Source organism: Suncus etruscus, chromosome 9 (genome assembly GCF_024139225.1).
Source record: "Suncus etruscus isolate mSunEtr1 chromosome 9, mSunEtr1.pri.cur, whole genome shotgun sequence".
In the NCBI taxonomy this organism is placed as follows: Eukaryota; Metazoa; Chordata; class Mammalia; order Eulipotyphla; family Soricidae; genus Suncus; species Suncus etruscus.
This window is the reverse complement of record NC_064856.1, coordinates 56,391,281-56,414,652: the sequence shown is the minus strand read 5'-3', so window position 1 is coordinate 56,414,652 and position 23,372 is coordinate 56,391,281. Positions and strand designations below refer to the sequence as shown.

At 35.6% G+C, this 23,372-nt stretch overlaps 1 protein-coding gene across 1 annotated transcript in view; it reads right to left on the bottom strand.

Moving 5' to 3' along the window:
• LOC126018320 (olfactory receptor 2D3) overlaps positions 1–898 on the bottom strand; it is a 957-nt gene extending 59 nt beyond the window's left edge. The window contains exon 1 of the mRNA XM_049780474.1: positions 1–898. This exon is cut by the window's left edge and continues 59 nt beyond it. Coding sequence (XP_049636431.1) covers positions 1–877 — 877 coding nt within the window. The 5' untranslated portion in view covers positions 878–898.
• Between the last annotated feature and the right edge of the window lie 22,474 nt (positions 899–23,372).

Here is a 23,372-nt window from a genome sequence, read left to right as displayed (position 1 = left end):
TAAGGCTATAAATTATGGGGTTCAACATTGGAGTCACCACTGTATAAAACACAGAAATCATTTTATCTCTTTCTTTGATGGTCTTGGAGTTTGGTCTCATATAGGTGAATATTCCCGATCCATAAAAGAGGACAACAACAATAAGATGGGAGCCACAGGTAGAAAAAGCCTTGAGTCTCCCCTCTCCAGACTGCATTCGAAGCACAGTGGAGATTATGTTCCAGTAGGATACAAGAATCAAGGATACAGGAGCTAAAAGGATGACCACACCCATGGCAAAAATGGCCATTTCTGTGCTGTAGGTATTTGCTGAAGCCAGCTTTAGAAGAGCAGGAGGTTCACAAAAGTAGTGATTTATGATATTATTTCCTTGATAGGGAAGTTGGAAAGTAAAAGTGGTATCCACCAGAGATACAAGTGCTCCACTAACCCAGGATCCGATGGCCAACTGGAGACACACTTGTTGAGTCATGATGGTGGAGTAGTGCAGGGGCTTACAGACGGCAATATATCGATCATAAGACATCACAGCCAGCAGAGCACACTCTGTGCATCCAACCAGAAGAAAGACAATGATTTGTGTCATACATCCATAAAAAGAAATACTTTTCTTTTTTACTAGGAAGTGGACCAATACTTGAGGGACAATACTAGTAGAGAAACAGAGGTCTGCGAAAGAGAGATTTCTAAGAAAATAGTACATGGGGGTATGGAGTCTAGAATCCATGAAGATAAGAATGATGATGAGCAGATTTCCAAGCACAGTCAACAGATAAATGATGAGAAAAAGAATAAATAGTAGGATCTGTGTCTGCAAGTTCTGTGAAAGACCACGGAAGATGAACTCAGTCACAAAGGTTTGGTTTTCTTCCCCCATTGAAATTTTTTCTTGTTTACCTGTTTGGTAAAAATGAAAGATATATTGTAAGTTTGTGACATTAATTATTGTTGCAGAGACTCATTTAAGAGTAACACATATTTGGGGTTTTCTAGCTTTTCATTATCCAAACTTACTCTAATTAATACTAAATAATATTTTATTCTTATTAACTGACTCTGATTTATATTTACTTATTTTCATCTCCAAATCCTATTTGCATGCAACTTATACAGTACAATATTACTAAAGTCTTTTTGACTAGTTCTAATATGGAGATATTAGCTTTCACATGAATGTTTCTAAATATATGGATGTTAAAACTGTGTATTTTTTGGCCACACCCAGTAATGCTCAGGAGTTCCTCCTGGCTCTGTGCTCAGCAATCACTCCTGGCTCAGGGGACCATATGGGATACCGGGGTATCGAACCGCGGTCCGTCCTAGGCTAGTGCGTGCAAAGCAGACACCTTACCACTTGCACCACCGCTCTGGACCCACAACTGTGTATTTTTGTTTATAGCAATACAGAAAATGACTCCATTTGTTATCATTAAAAATACTTCACATTTTTTAGAAAAAATAAAACATTTTTCAGGTATAGAATGCAATTTGACTTCTGAAAAAAACAATAAACTTTACTTGTATTTAAAATTCTTAACATATAGGTGCTGGAGCAGTGGCAACAGGGGGTAGGGCATTTGCCTTGCTATGCACTAACCTAGGATGGACAGCGGTTCGATCCCCCATGTCACTTATGGTCCCCCAAACCAGAAGTAATTTCTGAGCTTATAGCCAGGAGTAACCCCTGAGCATCACTGAGTGTGGTCCAAAAACCAAAAAAATATCTTTAACAAATGACCATCAATTCTATTTGAATTTAATAGTAAAATTAAAATGGAAGTAATAAGCAAAAAACTAATAAGTCAAAATTTTTGTAATATCATGATAAGGGCAGATTTGAAAAGGAACAGGTTCTTCTAAGACATTATGAATAAAAACTTTACTATGAATTTGTATATACATTATAAAACATGATTGTGGGGTTCAAGAAATAATAGGCCAATTATTCAAACAGTCTATTTACACAAAAGAAAATGGTTCTGGATATCACAAACTATTCAATATTATTATGACTATAAGTACAATTACGAGTCATACATTTTCACCTGATAAATTAAAATTTTAATAGAAACAACAAAAATAGTACTAGGATTTTATTGAGCATTTAACACATAACAGACATGACTTTAAGGAGTTTATGAATTTTTTTGGTTTGGGGGTTATACCTGTCTATTTTTTTGAGTTTACTCCTGGCTCTGAGCTCAGGGATCACTCCTTATTGAACTTGGAAGACTCTGGGATTCTAGAAGTATAACCTGGGTCAGCTTCATGCCAAGGCAAGCACCTCACCATATATACTATTTCTCTAGTACCTACTTTAAGAATTTTAGATTATTAAAAAAAAAGAATTTTAGATTATTACATTGTTCTAATAACATGATGTAGATACTATTAATCTTACTTTTACAGATAAAGTGAGACAAAGAAAGATTAATTTTTCCCACCAAATTACACAATTAAAAGTGTTTGATGGGCTGGAGTGATACGATAGCACAACAGAGAGGGCATTTTCCTTGTATGTGGCTGACCTGGTTTCTATCTCCAGAAACCCCATATGGTCTCTGGAGCCTGTCAGAGTAATTTCTGTGTGCAGTGCTAAGAATAATTACACCTGAGCGCTGCCTAGTGTGGCCCAAGAATAAAAGAAAAAGAATCATAATTGATATAATGAGACTGCAGAGAAAAGGATTGTTTAAGGCAAGCACCCTGTTTGCTGTATACTACTATTGCTCTGACCCTAAGAAAACATTTAAATATTAAACACAGTTGTATAAATGTTACCAAGACCAGGAAAAATAAAACCCAAAATAGGGAATTACTAAGACAATGTGAGGAAAAACATTCATTAATGATAAAAAGTATCATTCATCACAAAGACAAAATATAGTTGATATCAGTATACTTAATTACAGACTTTGAAAATACACAAAGAAAATTTGATCAAAGGAAAAGATAATAAGGGAAACCCACAGATTATAGGTAGAAATTTAGCACAATTTCTCTGATAAAATAGCACTAATAGTGAGAATATAAAAGTCTTGAATGACTAGCTTTCTTAATGTACATTAATAGAAAACTACACCTAACAAGTAAAGAACTACTATATTTTTTCAAACGTAAAGGGAATATTTATCAAAGAAAGGCATGTACATTTTCAATTAAATTATGTATAAATGACAAAAGGTTGAAGTCATATAGAACACATTCTCTAAAAAAAAAAGATCAGTAATGAAAGGATATCTGAAAAGTCCTCCACATTTTAGAAATTAACATATTTATAATTTGTGGATCAAAGAGGAAATCAAATAAAACAGTAAAATACTTTCAGCTAAAAGATAATAAAGTTATTAACAGACAAACACATTTAGCTCTTGAATATTTAAAGAATGATAATAGTATTTTTACTTCTCCGGTCAATAGAAAACAGGAAGAGACAGTTACATTTTAGGAATTTAGTCTAAAACAATATACTTAATATTAAATATGTAAATATTAAATATGAAAATAATAGCCAGATAGATTTCAAGTCTAAATAAAATAACACATAGACATTAGCAGTTCTCCAGAAGAAGAAAGCAGAATAATTATGCAGTACCATGAATGCTCAAGTGCAGCAATGTTGGCAAATTTATTAAAATAACTCAGATTAATTTATTAAAATGGAAAAGATAATCTCAGATGCTGCAAAACACATTTGGCAAATTTATCTTTTAATCAAGGTAAGCCTATAAAATGAAAATTTAGGTTCACTTTCACTTAGAATGGATTTCTATTTCATGATCATTTATATTATTTAAAATAAAAATTAATCTTGAGGCCAGAGAGATAGCACAGCGGCGTTTGCCTTGCAAGCAACCGACCCAAGACCTAAGGTGGTTGGTTTGAATTCCGGCGTCTCATATGGTCCCCTGTGCCTGCCAGGAGCTATTTCTGAGTAGATAGCCAGGAGTATCCCCTGAGCGCTGCAGGATGTGGCCCAAAAACTAAAAATTAATTAATTAATCTCATTCTTAAGAGTAAAGTATTAGACTCATTTATATTATTTTTTGTGAAATACATGATATGCATTTGTATGCAAAGGGTTGCTTAATGGAATAGAAATGATAAATTAAAGATAATAGAAAAATGTAAATTTAATAATTACTTATTAATATAACAGATTAAAATTAATAAAGAACTATAAAAAACTAATATTTGTATATATTTTGTGTTATGAAAACTAATCAAAATTAATTAAAATAGATATGATTCATAATATCAACTTTTTTCATTCATTTATTTAGTTATGAATTTTTAATTTTTTTTTATTTGATGCTCAGTGATCATAGCTTAGTCTGGCTTTGTGCTCAGGAAACACTTTTGTTGGAGCCTGGGGGGACCATATGTGATGACAGGGATGGAACTTGGGTTGCTTGATGTAAGACAATAGCTCAACCTGTTGCACTATCTCTCTGGCCCCTAGGTGTGAATTTAAAATGGTATACTGATAGCCAATAAGGGAGAGGGTAACTCTTTATATTGCAATGAGTAACATAGAAATAGTCATGAATAGATGAAGAAATATATTTAATTTCCAGTCAGAATTTAACTATTATAACATGAAATGTTAAATATTAATTTTTATAGTATTATCCCTACTAATTTTATAAGTGTTTAAAAATAAAGATTTCTAGACTTGATATTTTCAGAAGTTTTGTAATATAACAAAGAAAACCATCTTTTAAACAAATGTTCCCATATTTTTTGATTTTTATGCATTTCAGGGACATTATTTTGAAAAATATTGTCATCAATGATATACAAATTAAATTCAATCAAAATAAAAATCCATAGTGATTTATAGTGGAAACCATTTCTTTTCTCCCTTCCCTTATTCCTCCCTTCCTTTCCTCCTTTCCCTTCTTCCTCTCTCCATTCCCATCTTTCTCCCTCCTCCATCTTTCCTCCCTCCCTTCTTTCCTTCTTTCCTTTTTCCTTCCTTTATTATCCTCCTTCTTTCTTTTTCCTCTCCCCCATCTCATTTCTTCCTTCCCTTTCTCTCTCTTTTTCTTCTTGCTTTCTTAACCTGGATGTGTTCAAACTTACCCTGGATCTCTCTTCATTGATCACTCCTGGTGGTGCTCCTGGTGCACAGGTACCATATGTAGTGTCAGAAATCAATCCAGGGTTGTTTGTGTACAAGGCATCCAACATAACCTTTGCACTATCTCTCGTATCTAGTAGAAAACTTAACAAGATAATTCTGAAGATTATCCATATGAATAAATGTGAAAGTATTCCGATATATATAAAAAATTCAAAAAGTATGGTAAGTGTGAAAGAACTGATCTATTTGATATTAAATTACACTGTTATATATGATTAGTTTTATAAATTATTGACAATAAATAAATCAAACAATATCTCAATAAACTTTAATAGGGAATTCAGAATCTTATTCAATTATATAAAGAATTTAATTAAAAAAGTACTATCTAACTCAAGGATAAATTATTTGTAAAATTGTATTAAGAGAACTAGCATTCTGAAGCAAAAACTCACACCAATTCTCATTCTTCAAAATGCAGAATCCTTAAATATCTCATTGTAAAACAAAATGAAGCAAAAGTCCAACATAATATTACTTGGAGAAAATATAGTTGATTGGTTCCTAAAATGTCTACATTAGAGAAAATATTCAAAGGACACTACAATTAAAATACTAGCAACAAATAGAAAAGCTGTTATATCAATAGGCTTTTTAAAACTCGGGAATATAAAGAATACCAATGAAAAGGAAAGATGAAAATAAACATAATTCATAAATGAATTGGAAATTCCTCCAAACTGACCATAAAGAGTAAAGGTGTTCATTCTTGCTTATAGTCACAGATATTAATAAAAAGTAATAGTTATTTTATGTATTTATTCTTTCATTTAAATTAAGAGTAGTAAAATTGAAATTTCCCTTGTAGAGGCAAAGTGAACATGTCCATAGGTATGTTTATAAAATTTCTTTGGAAGGCAATCTGAAACTATTTAAAATGTGCTAGGTGGACATATATTTTATATACTTTATATTTAAAAATAGGTTTATATAAACTCTTGTTTTAAAAAGCATTCACATATAAAATAAAACAGCTTATACTCTAACAACAGATATATTAATAAAATAGTTTTAAAATAGTAATCCTCCACTTCTCACAAATTTATATCATGCCACTTTGAATAGTAGGATAACTATTTTAGCTAAAGGAAAAGAAAATCAAAACAGATTTTACAAGTTGGATTTTACAAACAAAGGTAAAAGTAGAGTATTAATTTTGCAACAGCATTTAAGGAAGCAACATACACCAAGTATAACTGCCAAACTCACCCCTTAGAATTATGCACACTATTTTGGCATCAAATTGCCATAGCTTTGGGCCATGTCTGTGAAAACCAGTGCTTAATCTTGATTTATTTTTATTACATTTTCAAGACATTCATAAGCCTTAAGATATTTTGTGTGTGTGTGTGTGTGTGTGTTTTGGGCCACACCCGGCATTGTTCAGGGGTTACTCCTGGCTGTCTGCTCAGAAATAGCTCCTGGCAGGCACGGAGGACCATATGGGACACCTGGATTTGAACCAACCACCTTTGGTCCTGGATCGGCTGCTTGCAAGGCAAACGCCGCTGTGCTATCTCTCCGGGCCCAGCCTTAAGATATTTTGATATCTTACCCAAGGATCTAATGCAGCAGAAAAATTTAAGGGATCTCATAAGGGCATTACTTTTAGTAAAAAACTGCATATAATGGGAACCAAAATCAACAGTGAAATAAGCAAAAAATGAAGCTACGTAGGAACTAAAGTGAAATTTTGCTATGATTAATAGTATTGTAATCGTTGTGGAGATGTTTGACTTTAATTTTAAAAGGGTATATAAGTTTAGGGCAGTTTTGCAGGATATTTTGAATGTCTACAAAGAATTGTATAATTTATAATTGATATTTCAAACTGGATGCTAAACATTTATCTGCTACAGTAGACAAGGCAGGTACCTTAACTTACAGCTTAAAGAAATTAGACATAAAAACTTTAGAATTAAATGACCTTCTTGATAGAATCAGACCTCAGTGAAATGCTACTTGTCTCTTCCCAAAGACAAATGCTCTTCCCATCTTCCCAGAATTCCAGTTTCCTGTTTCTTCTATGATCCAAACTTCAATGACTCCTCCTTACACAACCATCTTCACACCTCTCAGCCTTTCAGTAAACATGATTGTATTCAATTCTAGGAAAAAAACTATATTGTGCCTTTTTTAATCTTCTTTATGTACTCTGTATATATGTATCACAGCAGTACTTTATATATTATGTTTTAGCTTTGTGTTTTATTTTACATTACTTTATATTTTCCATCATTTTTCAGGGGATTGAGGTGCTAATTTTTTCCTATAAAAATAATTGTAATAGCTTCCTTGTTTTGTACTATTGGCTTATGAAAAATATTATATGAGAGAAATCTGTATTAAAATAATTATTTAGAGAAATAGGTAAGAATGAAGATATCTGTTGCATGTACATGAATTGAATCTTTGTTTCCCCCAATTGTTATCTGTTATTCTGATCAATTTATTTAGGTCTTCTGTTTGTTTCTAAATAAAAATGAATCTAATACCACAAATTATGGTCTGAATGTAAAGATTAAATGAAGAACTTAGCGGAAAGTAATTTGAACAATGTTGGCAACTGTATTTAATAAGTGCCATGATGATGATATAATAAAGTGTAAGTATTGATATATTTTCCATAGAAAGGTTTTTGATAATTTTGAAATTTAAAGTGCCCTGTGGGGAATTAGGGAAACATCTCAAAAGGTTGGCAAATGTGTTGTGCATGCAGGAACTGAGGTTAAAATTTCTTGGTACTATATAGTCCCTTGAGCACTGCTGGGAATGACTCTAGAGCACAAGGCTGGTAGAAGCCACCGAGTAATGCTGGGTATTTATACCCTCCCGAACCTCCAAAAAATAGAGGGCAAAAAATGTGTTTAGGACAGATCATGAATCAGCAAATGATAAATAAAAAGTAGATTGTATATGGAGTTTATGAGTGTGTGTTTATATATTCACATATAAACTATTCATATATCTATATCTATATATATATGGAGTCTGAGTATTTGCTAACATGATTTTATTAAATAATGCCTCTACCTTACCAAATTGATAAATAGTAATGCACAAAAACTTAAAATCTCAGTAGAGATTCTATGCTAGTATATATAAATAATATTAACTTCTTAAAGGTAATATTTATACACTGAGTGTGAATGTATCTGTTTATTGATTGGGGAAAATTTGATTCATTTTTCTTTTTTTTCAAGTTTATTTTTTATTTATTTTTATTTTTTTTGGTTTTTGGGCCACACCCAGTAACGCTCAGGGGTTACTCCTGGCTATGTGCTCAGAAGTTGCTCCTGGCTTGGGGGACCATATGGGACACCGGGGGATCGAACCGCGGTCCGTCCAAGGTTAGCGCAGGCAAGGCAGGCACCTTACCTTTAGCGCCACCGCCCGGCCCCCGTCATTTTTCAAACAAAAATTAGGGTAATAAGTGAGTGTGGAGCTTCATAAAATGGAATCTTGTATCACTTATGTTCCAAGGAATACCAGGAATAATTATTCTTTCACACTCTAATGATTTCAAATAACTTTTCATTATGACTAAATAATTCTCTTCCCAATATAGAAAGAAAGTGATAAAGAAAAATATAAGAACAAAGTATAGAGAGAATAGATAAAAGAAAATATAGAGGACAAGTTGAATACAGAGGACAGGAAATCTAGATGTAGGGAAGCACAGAAGGATAAAAGGGACTCAGAAAGATCTAAGTAAAGTGTGGCTGTTACCCCAAACTAAAAAACAAATTTACCTGTCTGAGATCCTAATAGCATTTTAAATAAGCTTGTTACAAACTTAACAACTATGTCTTATAATATAAAAGTATTCATGAAAATACTTTGACAAACATAAATACACACACTACAAGCTACATGTATCTACTAATGCTTGGCTTCACAAAAATTATCTCAATAGTTTTTACATAACGATATCTATACTCACATAATTGTTTTATATTCTTTATAAGCATACAGAGTCTTTTGCTATAACAAAAGGAGTTAAAGTAAGTATGGAACCTACTGAATATGGATAAGAACATGGATCCCACCATGCTGGTTTATAGTAAAGAAATATTAAAGTGTAGATATATGTGTAATGCTACTAGAAATGGAGACTAGTATTCTTTGAATTGAAAGATAATAGCACTTTCATCAAAAAATTATAAGATTCTGGGGCCAGAGCAATAGCTCAGTGGTAGGGCATTTGCCTTGCATGCGGCAGGCCTGAGACAGACTCGGGTTTAATTCCCGGCACCCCATACGGTCCCCTAAGCCAGGAGCAATTTCTGAGCTCATAGCCAGGAGTAAACCCTGAACATCACTGGGTATGGCCTCAAAACAAACAAACAAGCAAACAAACAAAAACCCTGTAAAATTCTGCTTTCCTTTCTCTACCTAAACTCACCAGGGGATTTAATGGTAATGTCAGCAGCTTTTCTAGAATAGTGTACTAATATGATCTTGATCCTCATATCTCCTAGACTTGGAATATACGTAAGGACAGGAAACTCTTGATGGGACTGCTCAAAGCAACATTTCTTGTTTCCAAAGGCTGGAGAGATAGTACAGAAGTTAAGGCATTTGCCTTGCCCAGGCCTAACCTGGGTTCAATTCCTGGTATCTATGGTCCCCCAAACACTGTCAGAAGTCAGAGTGTGAACCCCAATTTTATTTTTAGTTTACTAAGATTTTGTTTTTTTGGGGGGGGCTACATCTGGTGGTACTCTGGGATTATCCTGGCTTTACACTCAGGAATCATTTCTGGAAGGCTCTTGAAATCATAGAATCCAGTTTGGCCACATACAAGATAAGTGCCTTTACCAGAAGTGCTATCTCTCTGGCCTCTCCTAACTATTTTTTGCCCATTCATTGAGAGATGATGGAATAAATGCAAGCAACGGAAAACAATGAATATTGAAGAACTGACAATAGAGGGCAGAAAATTATACTACAAATTTCTTTTAACTGCAAAAGAAAAGTAATATGAAAGCATATAGTCTCCAGGACCTTTACAAAGAGTCTTGTCTGAAGCAGAAAGTCTGGGAAAGAGTTGTCAGGGCAGATTCTGGTGAGGAGTACTACTAGATTTGTTTATGGGAGAGAGCAAGTAAAATACTGTTGTATAAAAAAGTAAATGAACAATACTTCGCCCACCCCTCAATCTCAAGTCAATATTGCAGAATCCTACAACTGAGTCCCACCTTCTGGTTTTATGTTCTCACCTGAGAACAAAGAAGCGGAAGCACTGTTGAGAAGTCATTGGTGAATGAGGCACGTGAGCATCAATCATCTGTAAAGGGCTTACTGCAGAATGCAGAGCCACTCTTGAAGAGAGCACTCATTGCGTTCTAGTTCCTGAAAAACACTTTCGAAGTTGTGCATTAGAGTCTTGTTATGAGTTTGAATCCATCCTAAATCTATCTTATTCAATTCAAGGTACACACTTAATTCTCCCAGGCACCGTTTTTGAACACAGTATTTTCCATTGAGAAAAATATTTTTTAAATCATTTTTAAAATGATGTAAACATAGCATTCCCTGGAGTTTTAAGAGCCTGCAACTTTATTACCATTCCATTTTCTGAGATACCCTAGGGCATTTTGTGCTCTATTTGAAATTACAGACTTAAGATTTCAAACTATACTCTCTCCACTTTCAAAACTTATTCCAACGTTATTTAATATAACATTAGCAGAAATACCCTCAAAAATGCATGTTATCAAACTTCTGTTTTCACATTTATATGATACTAAGGATAGAAAAGGAGCAGATACTGAATTCTCTGGATGTAAAATTTCTTCTTGAGTAATAGAACTTGATTGCAGAGTTCTTATTTTTATTTTTCTACCTTTGTGCCTTAAGCTCAGCTTACATGATGGATTCTAACTTGGTTAATACTGTCCTGATGACATGGGAAGGATTCTGAGTGGGCTGTTACATAATTTACATATTTACTTTTGTATACTTTCATTTGGTATTTTTGGATGGGTGAGGGTTAGGGTTAATTTAATCAAAGGATGACTTAGCAGAGTGAAATTTTAGTTTCTTAAAACAAGTAAATGTTTCCTTTGATCACATGAAAGTGTAACTACTCTTACAAATTCTTTTTTTTTATTTTAGAGTTTTTATTCCATTTATCTTTTTTTTTAATTTTTATTGTGACCAAAGTGCATTACAAATCTTTCACAGAATTATTTATGGTACAAAGGCATTCCCACCACCAGTGTTGTCCTCCCTCCACCCCTGTTCCCAGCATGTATCCTATATCTTTCTCCCTTACCCCCCAGAATACTAGTGTATCTGGTCTCTACTTTACAGCTTGTTGTAGATTGGGTATCTATTCTGTTGTCGTTGGAGATAAAAAGGATAAGAAAAAAGAGAAGAAAAAATTTGGTAGCAACTACCAAAATAACAAAAGAGAAAAAAAAGAAAAAAAAGAAAGGGAAGAGAAAAATGTACCCAGCAAAGAAAAAATCTCCAAATAATAACCATAAGAGTGAAAAAGAAAGAAAAAAGTGGAAGGAAAATAAAGTCAAAAACTAACAAATCAAAACAAAACAAGAAAAAGAAGGGGTGCTGGAGTGGCTGGGTTTGGGGTTCCCCCCACTTTTTTTTTTTTTTTTTGCATAGGCACAGTAAGCATTGGGGAAGAAAGAGAATTCCCATGGCCTAAGAGATTCAGGGTTTCTCCATCCTTGAAGCATACCATCATAGGATCAACCACTGGCTCCATATATACTCATTACCCCATCCCAAGGGCTTTTTGTGGTGCCAGGAAACTTTCCTCTCTGTTGTGGGTGAGAAAATCAGGCTACTGTAGCTAGGGATCTTGGTATTTGCGCAGGTCATAGGACAGGGTCTAGGATAGAATCTTTACGGTTCTAGAGGTTCTGTTTCATCATTGTTGTTGTGTTCAGTCTTCTGTAACAAGTGCTCCCCATTTTTGTTCAGTCCCTAAGCCAAAACCTAGGATATTATAGATCCAAAGGTTCTGCTCAATCTCTGTTGTCAAAGTTGGGCCTCTGTAATAAGAAATCTTGTTGTTGTTGTTGTTGTTGTTTTTAAGAGTCCTGGGCTACAGTCTAGGATAAGGTCTCAAGGTAAGTTCTGTCCAGTCCTGGTTGTCAAAGTCAGTTTTCTGTAGTCGGTGCTCTTATTTTTCACAGTTCAAAGGATAATACATCTTCTGATTTCCATTTAGTGTTAGGTGATGTGATAGGACAACCTGGTCTTAGGTCAAGTTGTCATTTCCTCATTGTCATATCAAAACTGGTGCAAGTTGGTGCCAGAGCGGTGTTATAAATCTCCCAATGGAGCTTAGTTCCTGGTATTGTTGCATGGAGCTGTATCAGTTCTACATCTGGGATCTGGGGTTTGGGATTGAACTATCACTGTCCGATCTCCTGGAGACTGAGTTGTATCCACGTGACAAGTGTCCACTATGGGAGGCACCCTTGTGTTATAAAAAGTGTGATTTCTTATCCCTAGTAAAGATCTTGTTTCTGTGTTTATGGTTTGCCCTTCTTTACTGTGTCCATACAAAAACTTATGGTGTCATATTGTATTGCTGGTGCTATTCTGGGTAAGGATGACAGGCTACACACACAGCCTCTGTGATCTGGTTTTGATCTGAGCTTTTATCCCAGTCAAGACTTTTTTGTGCCAAGCAGCACCAAAAATGGTAAGGATAGAGAAAATATGTATATATTAAAATAGAACAAATAAATAAAATTGAGTTAAAAAAAAGAAAAAAGTATTTGAAGAAAACGAGTGATGGAGGAGGCTACCTGTATATTTATATACACATTTCAGATGCATTATTATAAATGTATTAAGCTTCCATAGGCAATATAGGCCTCCCAATTAGGTCTTTTGAGATATTCTTGTGAGGAGTGAAAGCCAAGGTACTTTTTCGTATCACAGACCTTGGACTTGAGTTTGAGACATGTTTTGCAGCATTACAGAATCCGAAAGTGTCCTTGAGCTGGACGTTTTGCTGAAGCTGATTCCAGTATCATGCAACAGTCCACAGTTTGATGGGGGTGATAGGGGCCACCAGCCATGAGTCAGCAGGTGTGTTGGTTGAAGTTCTTAGCCAAGGTATGAGATCAGGGACCGAGAGGGTGTCTTTCACTGAGGAGCTGGATGGTGGTCTGTTGGGTAGGAGGTCAGTCTTGGTGCCTACTGAGTTAGGAACTGAGGGTAAAGAGGGTTAAATAAGGGGAAGATAACAAATCAGGGTTGAGAGATGAGGGAGTAGAAGAGGCGCAGGGGTGGGGGGAAGCAATACATGATAGGGACTATATACAATATATAGATAAATTGTTTATGGTTTAGGCTTGGAGTCAGTATGGAAAGTCACATCCACATAAAGACTGATTTAAAGATCTATCTGATGTAGTCCTAAAAACTTGGGCATTCTGATTCCTCTCCTAGGAACATTCTAGAATTAAGAATATTTTTAGATAATGCTTAAAAAGTATATATTTTAAAAGTATATATGCAGAGGGTCCAGTATGCATAGGGGAGGAGTTTCTCTCCTCCTCCCTCCCCCCAGGGCCTGGGTTACCAGGTCTGGCCCTGAAGGCCAATCTGGTGTGGGGGATCTCAGTCCCCTGGACTAAGTGGTCAGCCCAGGGGGTCTTTGGACAGCTGTCTGTCCAGAGATCCTAACATACCAGTAGAAGAGGAACAGAAGTCCTGGCATGTGGGGTCTCCTGAGTCCAACTGCAGCCTCCCTCTCCAGTTTGAAATTGCATAGGGGAGGAGTTTCTCTCCTTCCTCCCCCCAAGGCCCAGGTTATCAGGTCTGGCCCTGAAGGCCAGTATGGTGTGGGGAGATCCCAGTCCCCTGGACTACTCTTACAAATTCTTTAGCTAATGAATAATTTAAAAAACAGTGACTTTTGAAACCATAATACAGTTTAATATAGTACAGAATGTATCTTGTTTGTGTGAGGCTCTGGGTTCAATCCTGGGCATTGCAAGAAGCATAAAAAGTGATTTTTATATTCTGAATAATAAATATTACTCAGAACGCAAAAATATAAGAGAAAATGCGGGAGAATTAAGTCAAAAGATGGTTTATAAACTATGTAAGATTCAAAAGATAGTTCTGAAACTGTTAGTGCCCCCACTCTATTACAGTTAACCATCATCCATTACATTAGGAAAATATTTAATTTTTATTTTAACTGGTTTTGAGGGGTTTACTTTAATGGAAGTTTAATAAAAGTTACTTTAATGAAAGAATTTATCATACAAAGTGAGGATTCAAACCATGAATAGTCAAAAAATTTTATTGAAGGGCTGCTCCAATTTTTGTATAACTGGATTCAGTTAATAGACCTTGTTTCAGAGTAGGATATGGACACACTGAAAGAATATAACAGTGAATCAATTATGCAAAAGACAAAAATTATTTTCTTTTCTTAAAATAGAAAGTCCATGTTTTGTTTTTGTATCACTCTTATTCTTTATGTTTTAATAAATTTAAATAAATATTTAATTAAATCACTATGAGATACATAGTTACAAATTTGTTCATGATTGAGTGACAATAATACAATGTCCATCCCTTTACCAGTACACATTTCCTGCAACCGATGTTCCAGTTTCCCTCTCCATCCCCGTCCTCCACTCTGCCTGCCTCTGTGGAAGACATTTTATTCTCCTCTCTCTTCCTTTTTTCTTTTAGACACTATAGTTTGTAATATTAGTATGGAAGTAGCATCATACATATTTAACTTCTTGTACAGAATGATCATTTACAACTTTTATCATTTTATCATCACAGTGATCTCTTCTCTGTACTAACTTCCCTCCAACACTCTTTGTGGCAAGCTCCCTACCATGGTTGGACCATGACTTTTATGTCTATTGTCTTTGGGTACTAGTACTATATCATCCTTTCTTTTAATATCCAGAAAGAGTACAATCATTCTTTGCCTGTCACTCTCCTGTCTCATTTCGCTCAGCACAATATTCTCTGTGTTCATCCATACTTAAGAAAATTTATTGATTTTATTTTTCCTAGCATTTGCATAGTATTCCACTTTGTAGATATACCATACGTTGTTTTTTATCCACTCAGCTATTTTCAGGCCCTTGAGTAGTCAGGCATCTATTATTGTGTACCTGGGTTATTTCCATTTTCTGGTTATTGTAAATAGTACTTCACTGAACATAGAAGTGCAGAAGGCATTTTTGTGGTTTTGTGTTCCTTGGGTATATCCCTAAGAGTGGTATTGCTGATTCATATGGAACTTAATTTATAGCTTTTGAGGAATATTCATATTTTTCCCAAAAGGCTGGACCAGTCTGCATTCCCACCAACAGTAAATGAGAGTCCTTTTCTCTTTGCATTCATTCCAACGTTGGTAGTTCTTAATTTATGTGATGAGTATTGATCTCTGTGGTATGAGACTTACTGTTTTGATTTGCATCCCCATGATGATTAGTGATGCAGAGCATTTTTTCATGTGCATTTTGGCCATTTGTATTTCTTCTTTGAGGAAATGTCTGTTTGTAGGATTACATCTTATTTTACCTAAAACAAAGTTCATCTCTGGTTTCTTTGTATCTGTTTGTTTATAACTTGGTTTCACCCCAAACAAAGTTAGTCTTATATGTAAACCTGGGCAGGACAGGCTCAGGATAGCTGCCCCAACTTGGGGGTGATCTCTATACTCAAGAAAAATGGCAGTTATAGCAGGCAGGAGGCTCTTCATACACAGTAAAAGACTGCCAGAGTACATGTGTTTCACACTCAGACTGGTTTGGATTATTTCATCTGCAACCCTGATTAGACTCATTCACATGGGATTGGAGAAATGGCATGTGGGGTGATTTTATATCTGTTTATTTGTTCTCCCCATTTTTTGATGGGGTTAGATTTTTTATTCATGTAAAGTTCTATGAGAGCCCTGTATATCTTAGATATTAACCCCTTGTCTGATGGGTATTGGGTAAATAGATTCTCCCATTTTGTGGGTAGCCTTTGTATCCTAATCACTATTTTTTTGAGATACAAAAGCTTCTAAGTTTAATATGGTCCCATTTGTTTATCTTTACTTCCATTTGTTTGGCCAGTGGTGTTTCATCTGTAAAGATAATTTAACTTTAATGTTATGGACAGTTCTGTCTACATTTTCCTTTATGTGCATGGTATTAAAGAGGGTATGAGTTTATATTTTGCATGTAGTTGACAAGTTTTTCCAGTGTCACTTGTGGACAAGGCTTTCCTTGTTCCACTGTGTTTTTCTTCCTCTATTATAAAAAATAATTGTTCATAAACCTGTGGTCCATATCCAGATTTCAAGTCATTTCCATTGATTTAAGGGTGTCTTTATGCCAATACCATGTTGTTTTAATTAATACTGCTTTATAGTACAGTTTAAAGCTGGGAAAACCTACCTTTCTAATCTTTTTTTTTTTTTTTTGCCAAGAGTTCTTATTATTCTATATGTGAGTGAGTTTCCATGGCACAAGATTATATCACATTGTTATTTGTATTTCATCTTCCTGATGGTTAATGATGTGATACATTTTAATGTGAATTTTGGTTCATAACAAAAATAGTTTTAAAACAGAAATAGTTTCCCCCCATTTTTGGATGGGGTTATATTTTTTATTATTAAGTCCTACCAGTGCTTTGTATAACTTAGATATTAACCTTTTATCAGATGAATATTAGATGAATAGTTTCTCCCAATCCCTGAAAAATTTTTGTATACTAGTCACCATTTTATTTGAGGCACAAAGGCTTTTTAGTTTAATGTAGTTCTATTTATTTATTTTTCTTCTACTTACTTGGTCAGTGGTGTTTTATACTTCAAATTGCATTTAGTTTCACAATTATGGAGAATTCTGCCTATGTTTTTCTATATGTACCTTATTATTTCAGATCTGATATCAATGTATTTAATTCATTTTGATTAAGTTTTGTGCATAGAATTAAAAATAGATATGAGGGTTTTTCTTTATATGGCTGACTAGTTTTCCCAATGTCACTTGTTGAAGAGGGTTCCCTTGATTAACTTTTAGTTTCTTGCTTCTTTAGCAAAGATTAATTAATCATGTGTTTGAGGATCTGTCTCAGGAGATTAAAGACTATTCCAATGATGTAAGCTTCTTTTTTATTCGAATAGCATGCTGTTTCAGTGACTACAAATTTATGGTACAGTTTGAAGTTGAGGAAAGTGATGCCTCCCATCTTATCCCCAAGGATTGCTGTAGCTATTTGTGAGAGTTTATTGTTCCATATGAATTCCAGAAGTGTTTGATCCATTTGAGTATTGTCATGGGTATCCTTATAGAGATTACATTAAATTTGTACAATGCTTTGGGGAGTATTGTCATTTTAATGTTAATCCTTCCAATCCATGAGTAGGGGTGTATATCCATTTGTCTCTGCCCTACTTTATTTCTTGAAACAGTGTTTTAAAGCTTTCTTTATATAGGAGTTTCTCCTCTTAAGTTGATTCTGAGTTATTTGATTTTGAGGGCGTAAAATTTTAAATGGGATTGTTTTTTAAATATCTCTACTCTTTTTTATTTGTATATATAAAGGCCATGTATTTTGCATATTAATTTCTTAGACTGACACTTTACTATAAAAATCTATTTTTTTTACATTTCTTTTTTTATTTTAATTATGACAACAAAGATGTAAAGAAGAGGACAGGGTAAAGTTACAGTGGAAGCCCAATCACCCATAAACAGAATTCTCGGTAGTCCCATCGATGATATCCCAGCCTTGAACTTTCAGCCAAAGAGCATTAAGAAAAACAAAACTGAACCCATGTACAATACAATTTCTTGTCCCTCAAATCCCCAGTTGTAGTACATACTATTTCTTAGCAGCACACAATATAATCTAAAGACATTATACTTATGTAGCTCCTTAAACATTGAGGGCAAAGTACATTTCTCTAGTTCCATGTACATACTAACTAGTTTTAGTTAACCTCAAAAGTTTTAGTGGCTTGTTTTTCTTAAGAATTGGAGTCAAGGGAACATAGTAAAAAATGGTATTAAAGTGGCATTTGTTTGCATAGGCCCATCAAAACATAAGGGACATGAAAAGACAAATTATGGTCTAAATACAAGGAGACCTTAACCCTGAAGTTTCCTGGCACAGGACTGACTCTAGGCTCCAGGCAAATTAGTTTGTCCAATTCAAGTCATCGTCTGTAGTGGCAATACACCTCCATTCCTCACATAGTCTCTGTTGTTGGTATCATGCTTCTGTATTAAAGATCCTGGAGTCTGCATATCCCATATTGCAGTCAGGATGGTGCATAGCATCCTCTCGTTTCACCTCACACTTAAGGGGCACTAGAGAGAACCATGTCCTGTAGAGCAGGTCATTGATGTTGTCAAGTCTTCTCAGTGTAAATGGAAGTCTCTTTTTAGGGGGTCGATGTCAGACCCTTGGTAGTGTCTTTCCTGGTAGAGGACTGCTTCCAGCTGTTGCTGTAAAAGACCTTGGATGTTTCATAGATAGCTTGCCTGGTTCCGGCGTGAATAGAGGATGCCCATTCTTCTGAGGCCTGTGCCAGGTCATTATATCAATGTTCAGGGTGTAAGGTACATTGTACTGAGATTTATTAGATAAGAACTTATCTGTATGTATGGTGTTTTCCCATTTTAATGTGTCTATGCAAACAAGGATCAATGCCATGGGGCGTTATTGGTGCATCTGGAGGCAATAGGAACAAGACGTGCAATTTCCATGACATAGTTCAATCATAGGCATCAAACTGAGGGACAGTTCCACCAACAATCCTTACTGAACAGCTTACAAAGAATAGACAAGATGAAAGTGAATAGAAACATCATGGTAGAAGAATATATAGAGAGTTACATCAGTTAAAGAAAATACCCATAAAATATTCAAAAGATATATGTGTTCAATTTGTGTCCTTCTAAATAGTTCTGGGATTTGTTAGATATACTGTATGTCTTAGGTCAGAGATTAGAACTATGTGTTACTGAAGTTAAGAAGGGTAAATCTGGGGTACTGATGGTTGGAAGGAGCAAATGTTCGCGTGGGGGTGCTCGGTTTGCAAAATGTAGACTGGTATGAAATTACCAGTGACAGACTGAGTATAGCTGAGCAGCTATCTGCCACCCACCAGATCAAACTCTACCCCCTAAGCCCAACCCTAGGCCAGTGTCCCGGCCCGGCCTGGGAGTGGGGAAAACCCAGGGTGCCCCGTCAGCTCCTCCCAGAAACCCACCTGGAGATCCGGAGGAATGGGGTGAGGGGGGTCGGGTGACCCAGGTCCGGGCCCCCCTGACCCTAGGCCGGACCAAAAGGCCGCTGGCCCATGGGGGGCCTGCCAGCTGCCCGTCCGTGCCGGCTAAAAATCCTGCTCCGGGAAGGGAGAGAGACCCTCCCAAGCCCGAAGCTCAGGGACTGGAGCCCCATCCTAGGCCAGTGTCCCGGCCCGGCCTGGGAGGGGGAAAACCCAGGGTGCCCCGTCAGCTCTTCCCAGAAACCCACCTGGAGATCCAGAGGAATGGGGGAGAGGGGGGTCGGGTGACCCAGGTCCGGGCCCCCCTGACCCTAGGCCGGACCAAAAGGCCGCTGGCCCATGGGGGGCCTGCCAGCTGCCCATCGTGCCGGCCACAAATCTATTTTTATAAAAGTCTTTTTGTAGAGTCCTTAGGATTTTCTAAATATAGTTTTATTTCATTAGCAAATAGTGAGTGCTTGACTTCTTTCTTTCTTACCTGATACCCTATTATCTTTTTCTTGCCTAATTGCTATAGCAAGTATTTCCAATTAAATAATGAATAGAAGTGGTGAGAGCAGACAACCTTTTCTTGTATCATATTGTAGAGGAAGAGTTTTCTGTTTTTCTCCACTGAGTATAATGTTTCCCTTGAACTTGTGGTAAATGGCTTTCACTATATTGAGAAAAGTTTCTTCAGTTCTGATCTTATTGAGAGTTTCTATCATAAAGTTGCTGCTGGATTTTTAAATTTTTTCTATTCTTGATATTGTGTAAAATCACCCCACATGCCCTCATACCTTATCTCCAACCCTAGGTGAACAAGTCTGAAACAGGGTCACACATGAAATAATCCAAACCAGGCTGAGGGTGAAACACATGTAGTCTGGCAGTCTTCTACCTTGTATGGAGAGCAATCTATCTGCCAGAACTGCTGCTTTTGAGTATAGAGACCACCACTGGATGGGGCAGTAAAAACAGATATCTCAGTCTATCCTGAGCCAGTCCCACCCAAGTTTACAAGTAAGACAATCTCTGTTTTGGGGTAAATACAAGTTCTAAACAAACATGCAAAGGAACCAGGAATGTTCTTTATTTTAAGTAAAATAAAGTGTAACCTAACATTATGGTGTATTATATTAATTGACTTGTGTATGTTAAACCATATTTGCATCTCTGGAATGAATCCTACTTGGTCATGTTGAATGGTTGGATTCTATTTTCAAGTATTTTGTTGAGAATCTTTGAATTTGTGTTCATCAATGCTTTAATTTTATTTTTGGTGCTGTCTGTCTGCTTTTGGTATTGGGATAATGTTAGCTTCATAGAAACTGTTTGGGAGTATTTATTATTATTTTTTTCCCAATTTCCTGGAGGAGCCTGAATAGAATGTCTATAGATCCTCTTTAAAGATTTGAAAGAATTCAGTAGTAAATCTATGTAAAATGAAACCATCCCCAAACAAAGTTGTTCCCCCCAACTTTCTAAAACCTCTTCTTTTGTTATGTAAAAGCCCACCTGGATTACTTAACCTGCCCCTCTTAGTGTGGGTAGTTGGTTTGAATAAAGAAAGAAGTTTTGGCTTGGAGCTGAGGCAGAGGGGCCATAAATTTAAAAGCAGATGGATCACAATGACTCTCCAGACTTCTTGATGAATTATTTCTCTGCTGCTATCCTGGCTTTTCATACCTGTCTACCTACTGAGTTAGAAACACAGCATGTGGAATGAGATCACAACACATGAATTTTTTTTTTACACATCTGGGTCTGGAATTTTTTTGGAAGCCTTTTTTTGTTATTGTCATTTCAATTTTCTCAATAGTGATGTTCTTTTCAGGTGATTCAAATCACCTTGACTCAATTCTCAGAGGTTAAAGGAGTCTAAGAATTTTTTCATTTCTGCTATGTTTTCTTGTTTTGTGGCATAAAAATTCTTAAAGTAATCTCTGATAATTCATTGAATCTCTATAGTGTGTATTGTGACATTCCACTTTCATTTGTGACTTGGTTTATTAGGGTTCTTTCTTTTATTTTTTTGTGGTTTATCAATCTTATTTATTTTTTCAAAGAACCAACTCTTGCTTTCACTGTGGGTTTTTTTTTATTCTAGATCATTTATTTCTCCTTTTTTTATTCTTTTCTCCCTTTGCCTTCTTTTGGCTCATTTTGTTGTTATTTTATAATTTCTTTTTGGGGGCACACCCAGTGATGTTCAAGGGTTACTGCTGGCTATGTACTCCTGACTTGGGGAACCATATGGGACTCCGGGGATTGAACAGCAGTTTGTTCTGGTCAGCCGTGTGTAAGGCAGATGCCTTACTGCTATGCTATTGCTCAGGCCCCTGTAAATTTATAATTTCTACTGTGTAGTTAAGTTATTTATGTTGGTCCTTCTTCCTTACTGGTGGCACTTGCAAAATTATAAACTTTCCTCTTAATACAACTTTTCCTGTATCACAAATTCTGATTTCTCATGTCCTTCTTATCATTTATTTCTAGGAATCTTTTGATTTCCTCTTATCAGTGGTTGTTGAGTAGTGAGTTGGTCATTTTCTAGGTGTTAGTATTCTCTCTCTTTCTCTCTCTCTTATATATACATATATAGTAATAAAATATCTATAAAGAAAACACCACACTGCAATGGACACAGTGGGGGAAACACCACATAATTCTACAATGCTCAGTGAATGAAGATGATAACTTTGAACACCAATGAGTATTGGCCACCTATACATCCTCTCTGAGAAGGACTTTAGAGAGGAAATTAGAGGATGATCAAAGAAACCATAAAATGAGCCAAACGAGCCACAATTAAAACTCAAGAAGATATGAAGTAGAAATGAGAAAAACTTCAAACTGAAATAATAGAACTGGAAAAACTCGATAGGCAAAATGAAAAACTCACTGGAAAGCTTCACCAGCAGAATAGCAGTTGCTGAGGACAAATCAATGAGCTGTGAGATGAGCTACATAACACATCCATGTAACAGAAGTGGTTAGAAAAGAGCATCAAAGAGAGCTAATAGATGACAATAGAAATCTGGAATAAATTAAACAGAAACAACTTAAGAATCATTAGAGTTCCAGACAACCAGGAAAAAAACACCCATGAAGATTCAACAGTTAAGGGCATCTTTGCTGAGAACTTTTCAGTGCTAAAAAATGTACCTAAAGAGTACCAGCTAAAAGAGATCTAAATAAAAGTCATCCAAGGTAGATCCTTGTTACAAAGATGAAAACCACAGAGAGGAATAGAATACTGAAAGCAGCAAAATCAAAGAGGAAAATTACATACAAAGAAGCATACTTAAGATTTACAACATATATCTCACAAGCACTCTTCAAAGCCTGAAGGCAGTGTTGGGATAAGTGACAAAACTCAAAATGAATACTTTACCCAGCCAAGACTTTCAGTCACAAAATTTGTAAACTCAAAAGCAACCTTAAAAGAGCTGAACTTTAAAGCAAGGCAGACCCAACAAACACGCCAATCACTTATAAAAAGATGACACTAATCCCATGATAAGCATGTCTCTCAATGTTAATGGACTAAATGCCCCAATTAAGAGAAAGAGAGTGGCATAATGGATCAAAATACTGAATCCAGAATTTTGCTGCGTGGAAGAAAAACATCTGAATAGTCAGAGAAACAGAGTTGAAATCAAAGATTGGAGGACAATCAAGCAAACAACTGCTTTAAATAGCTGGAGTGGCCATACTTATATCAAATGACACAGACTTTAGGCTTAAAAAGATAATAAGATATGGGCATTTCTTACTTATCAAAATATGTGTACACCAAGAAGAAATCACATTACTTAATATGTACACACCCAATGATGGGCCAGCAAAATAATTAAAACAACTGCTAATAAACTTTAAGATAGACATCAATAGCAACATAATAATAATAGTGTGAGACTTCAATACTGCCTACTTACACCTTTATATATCAAACAGGGTAAAACTTAACAAAGATATACTGGT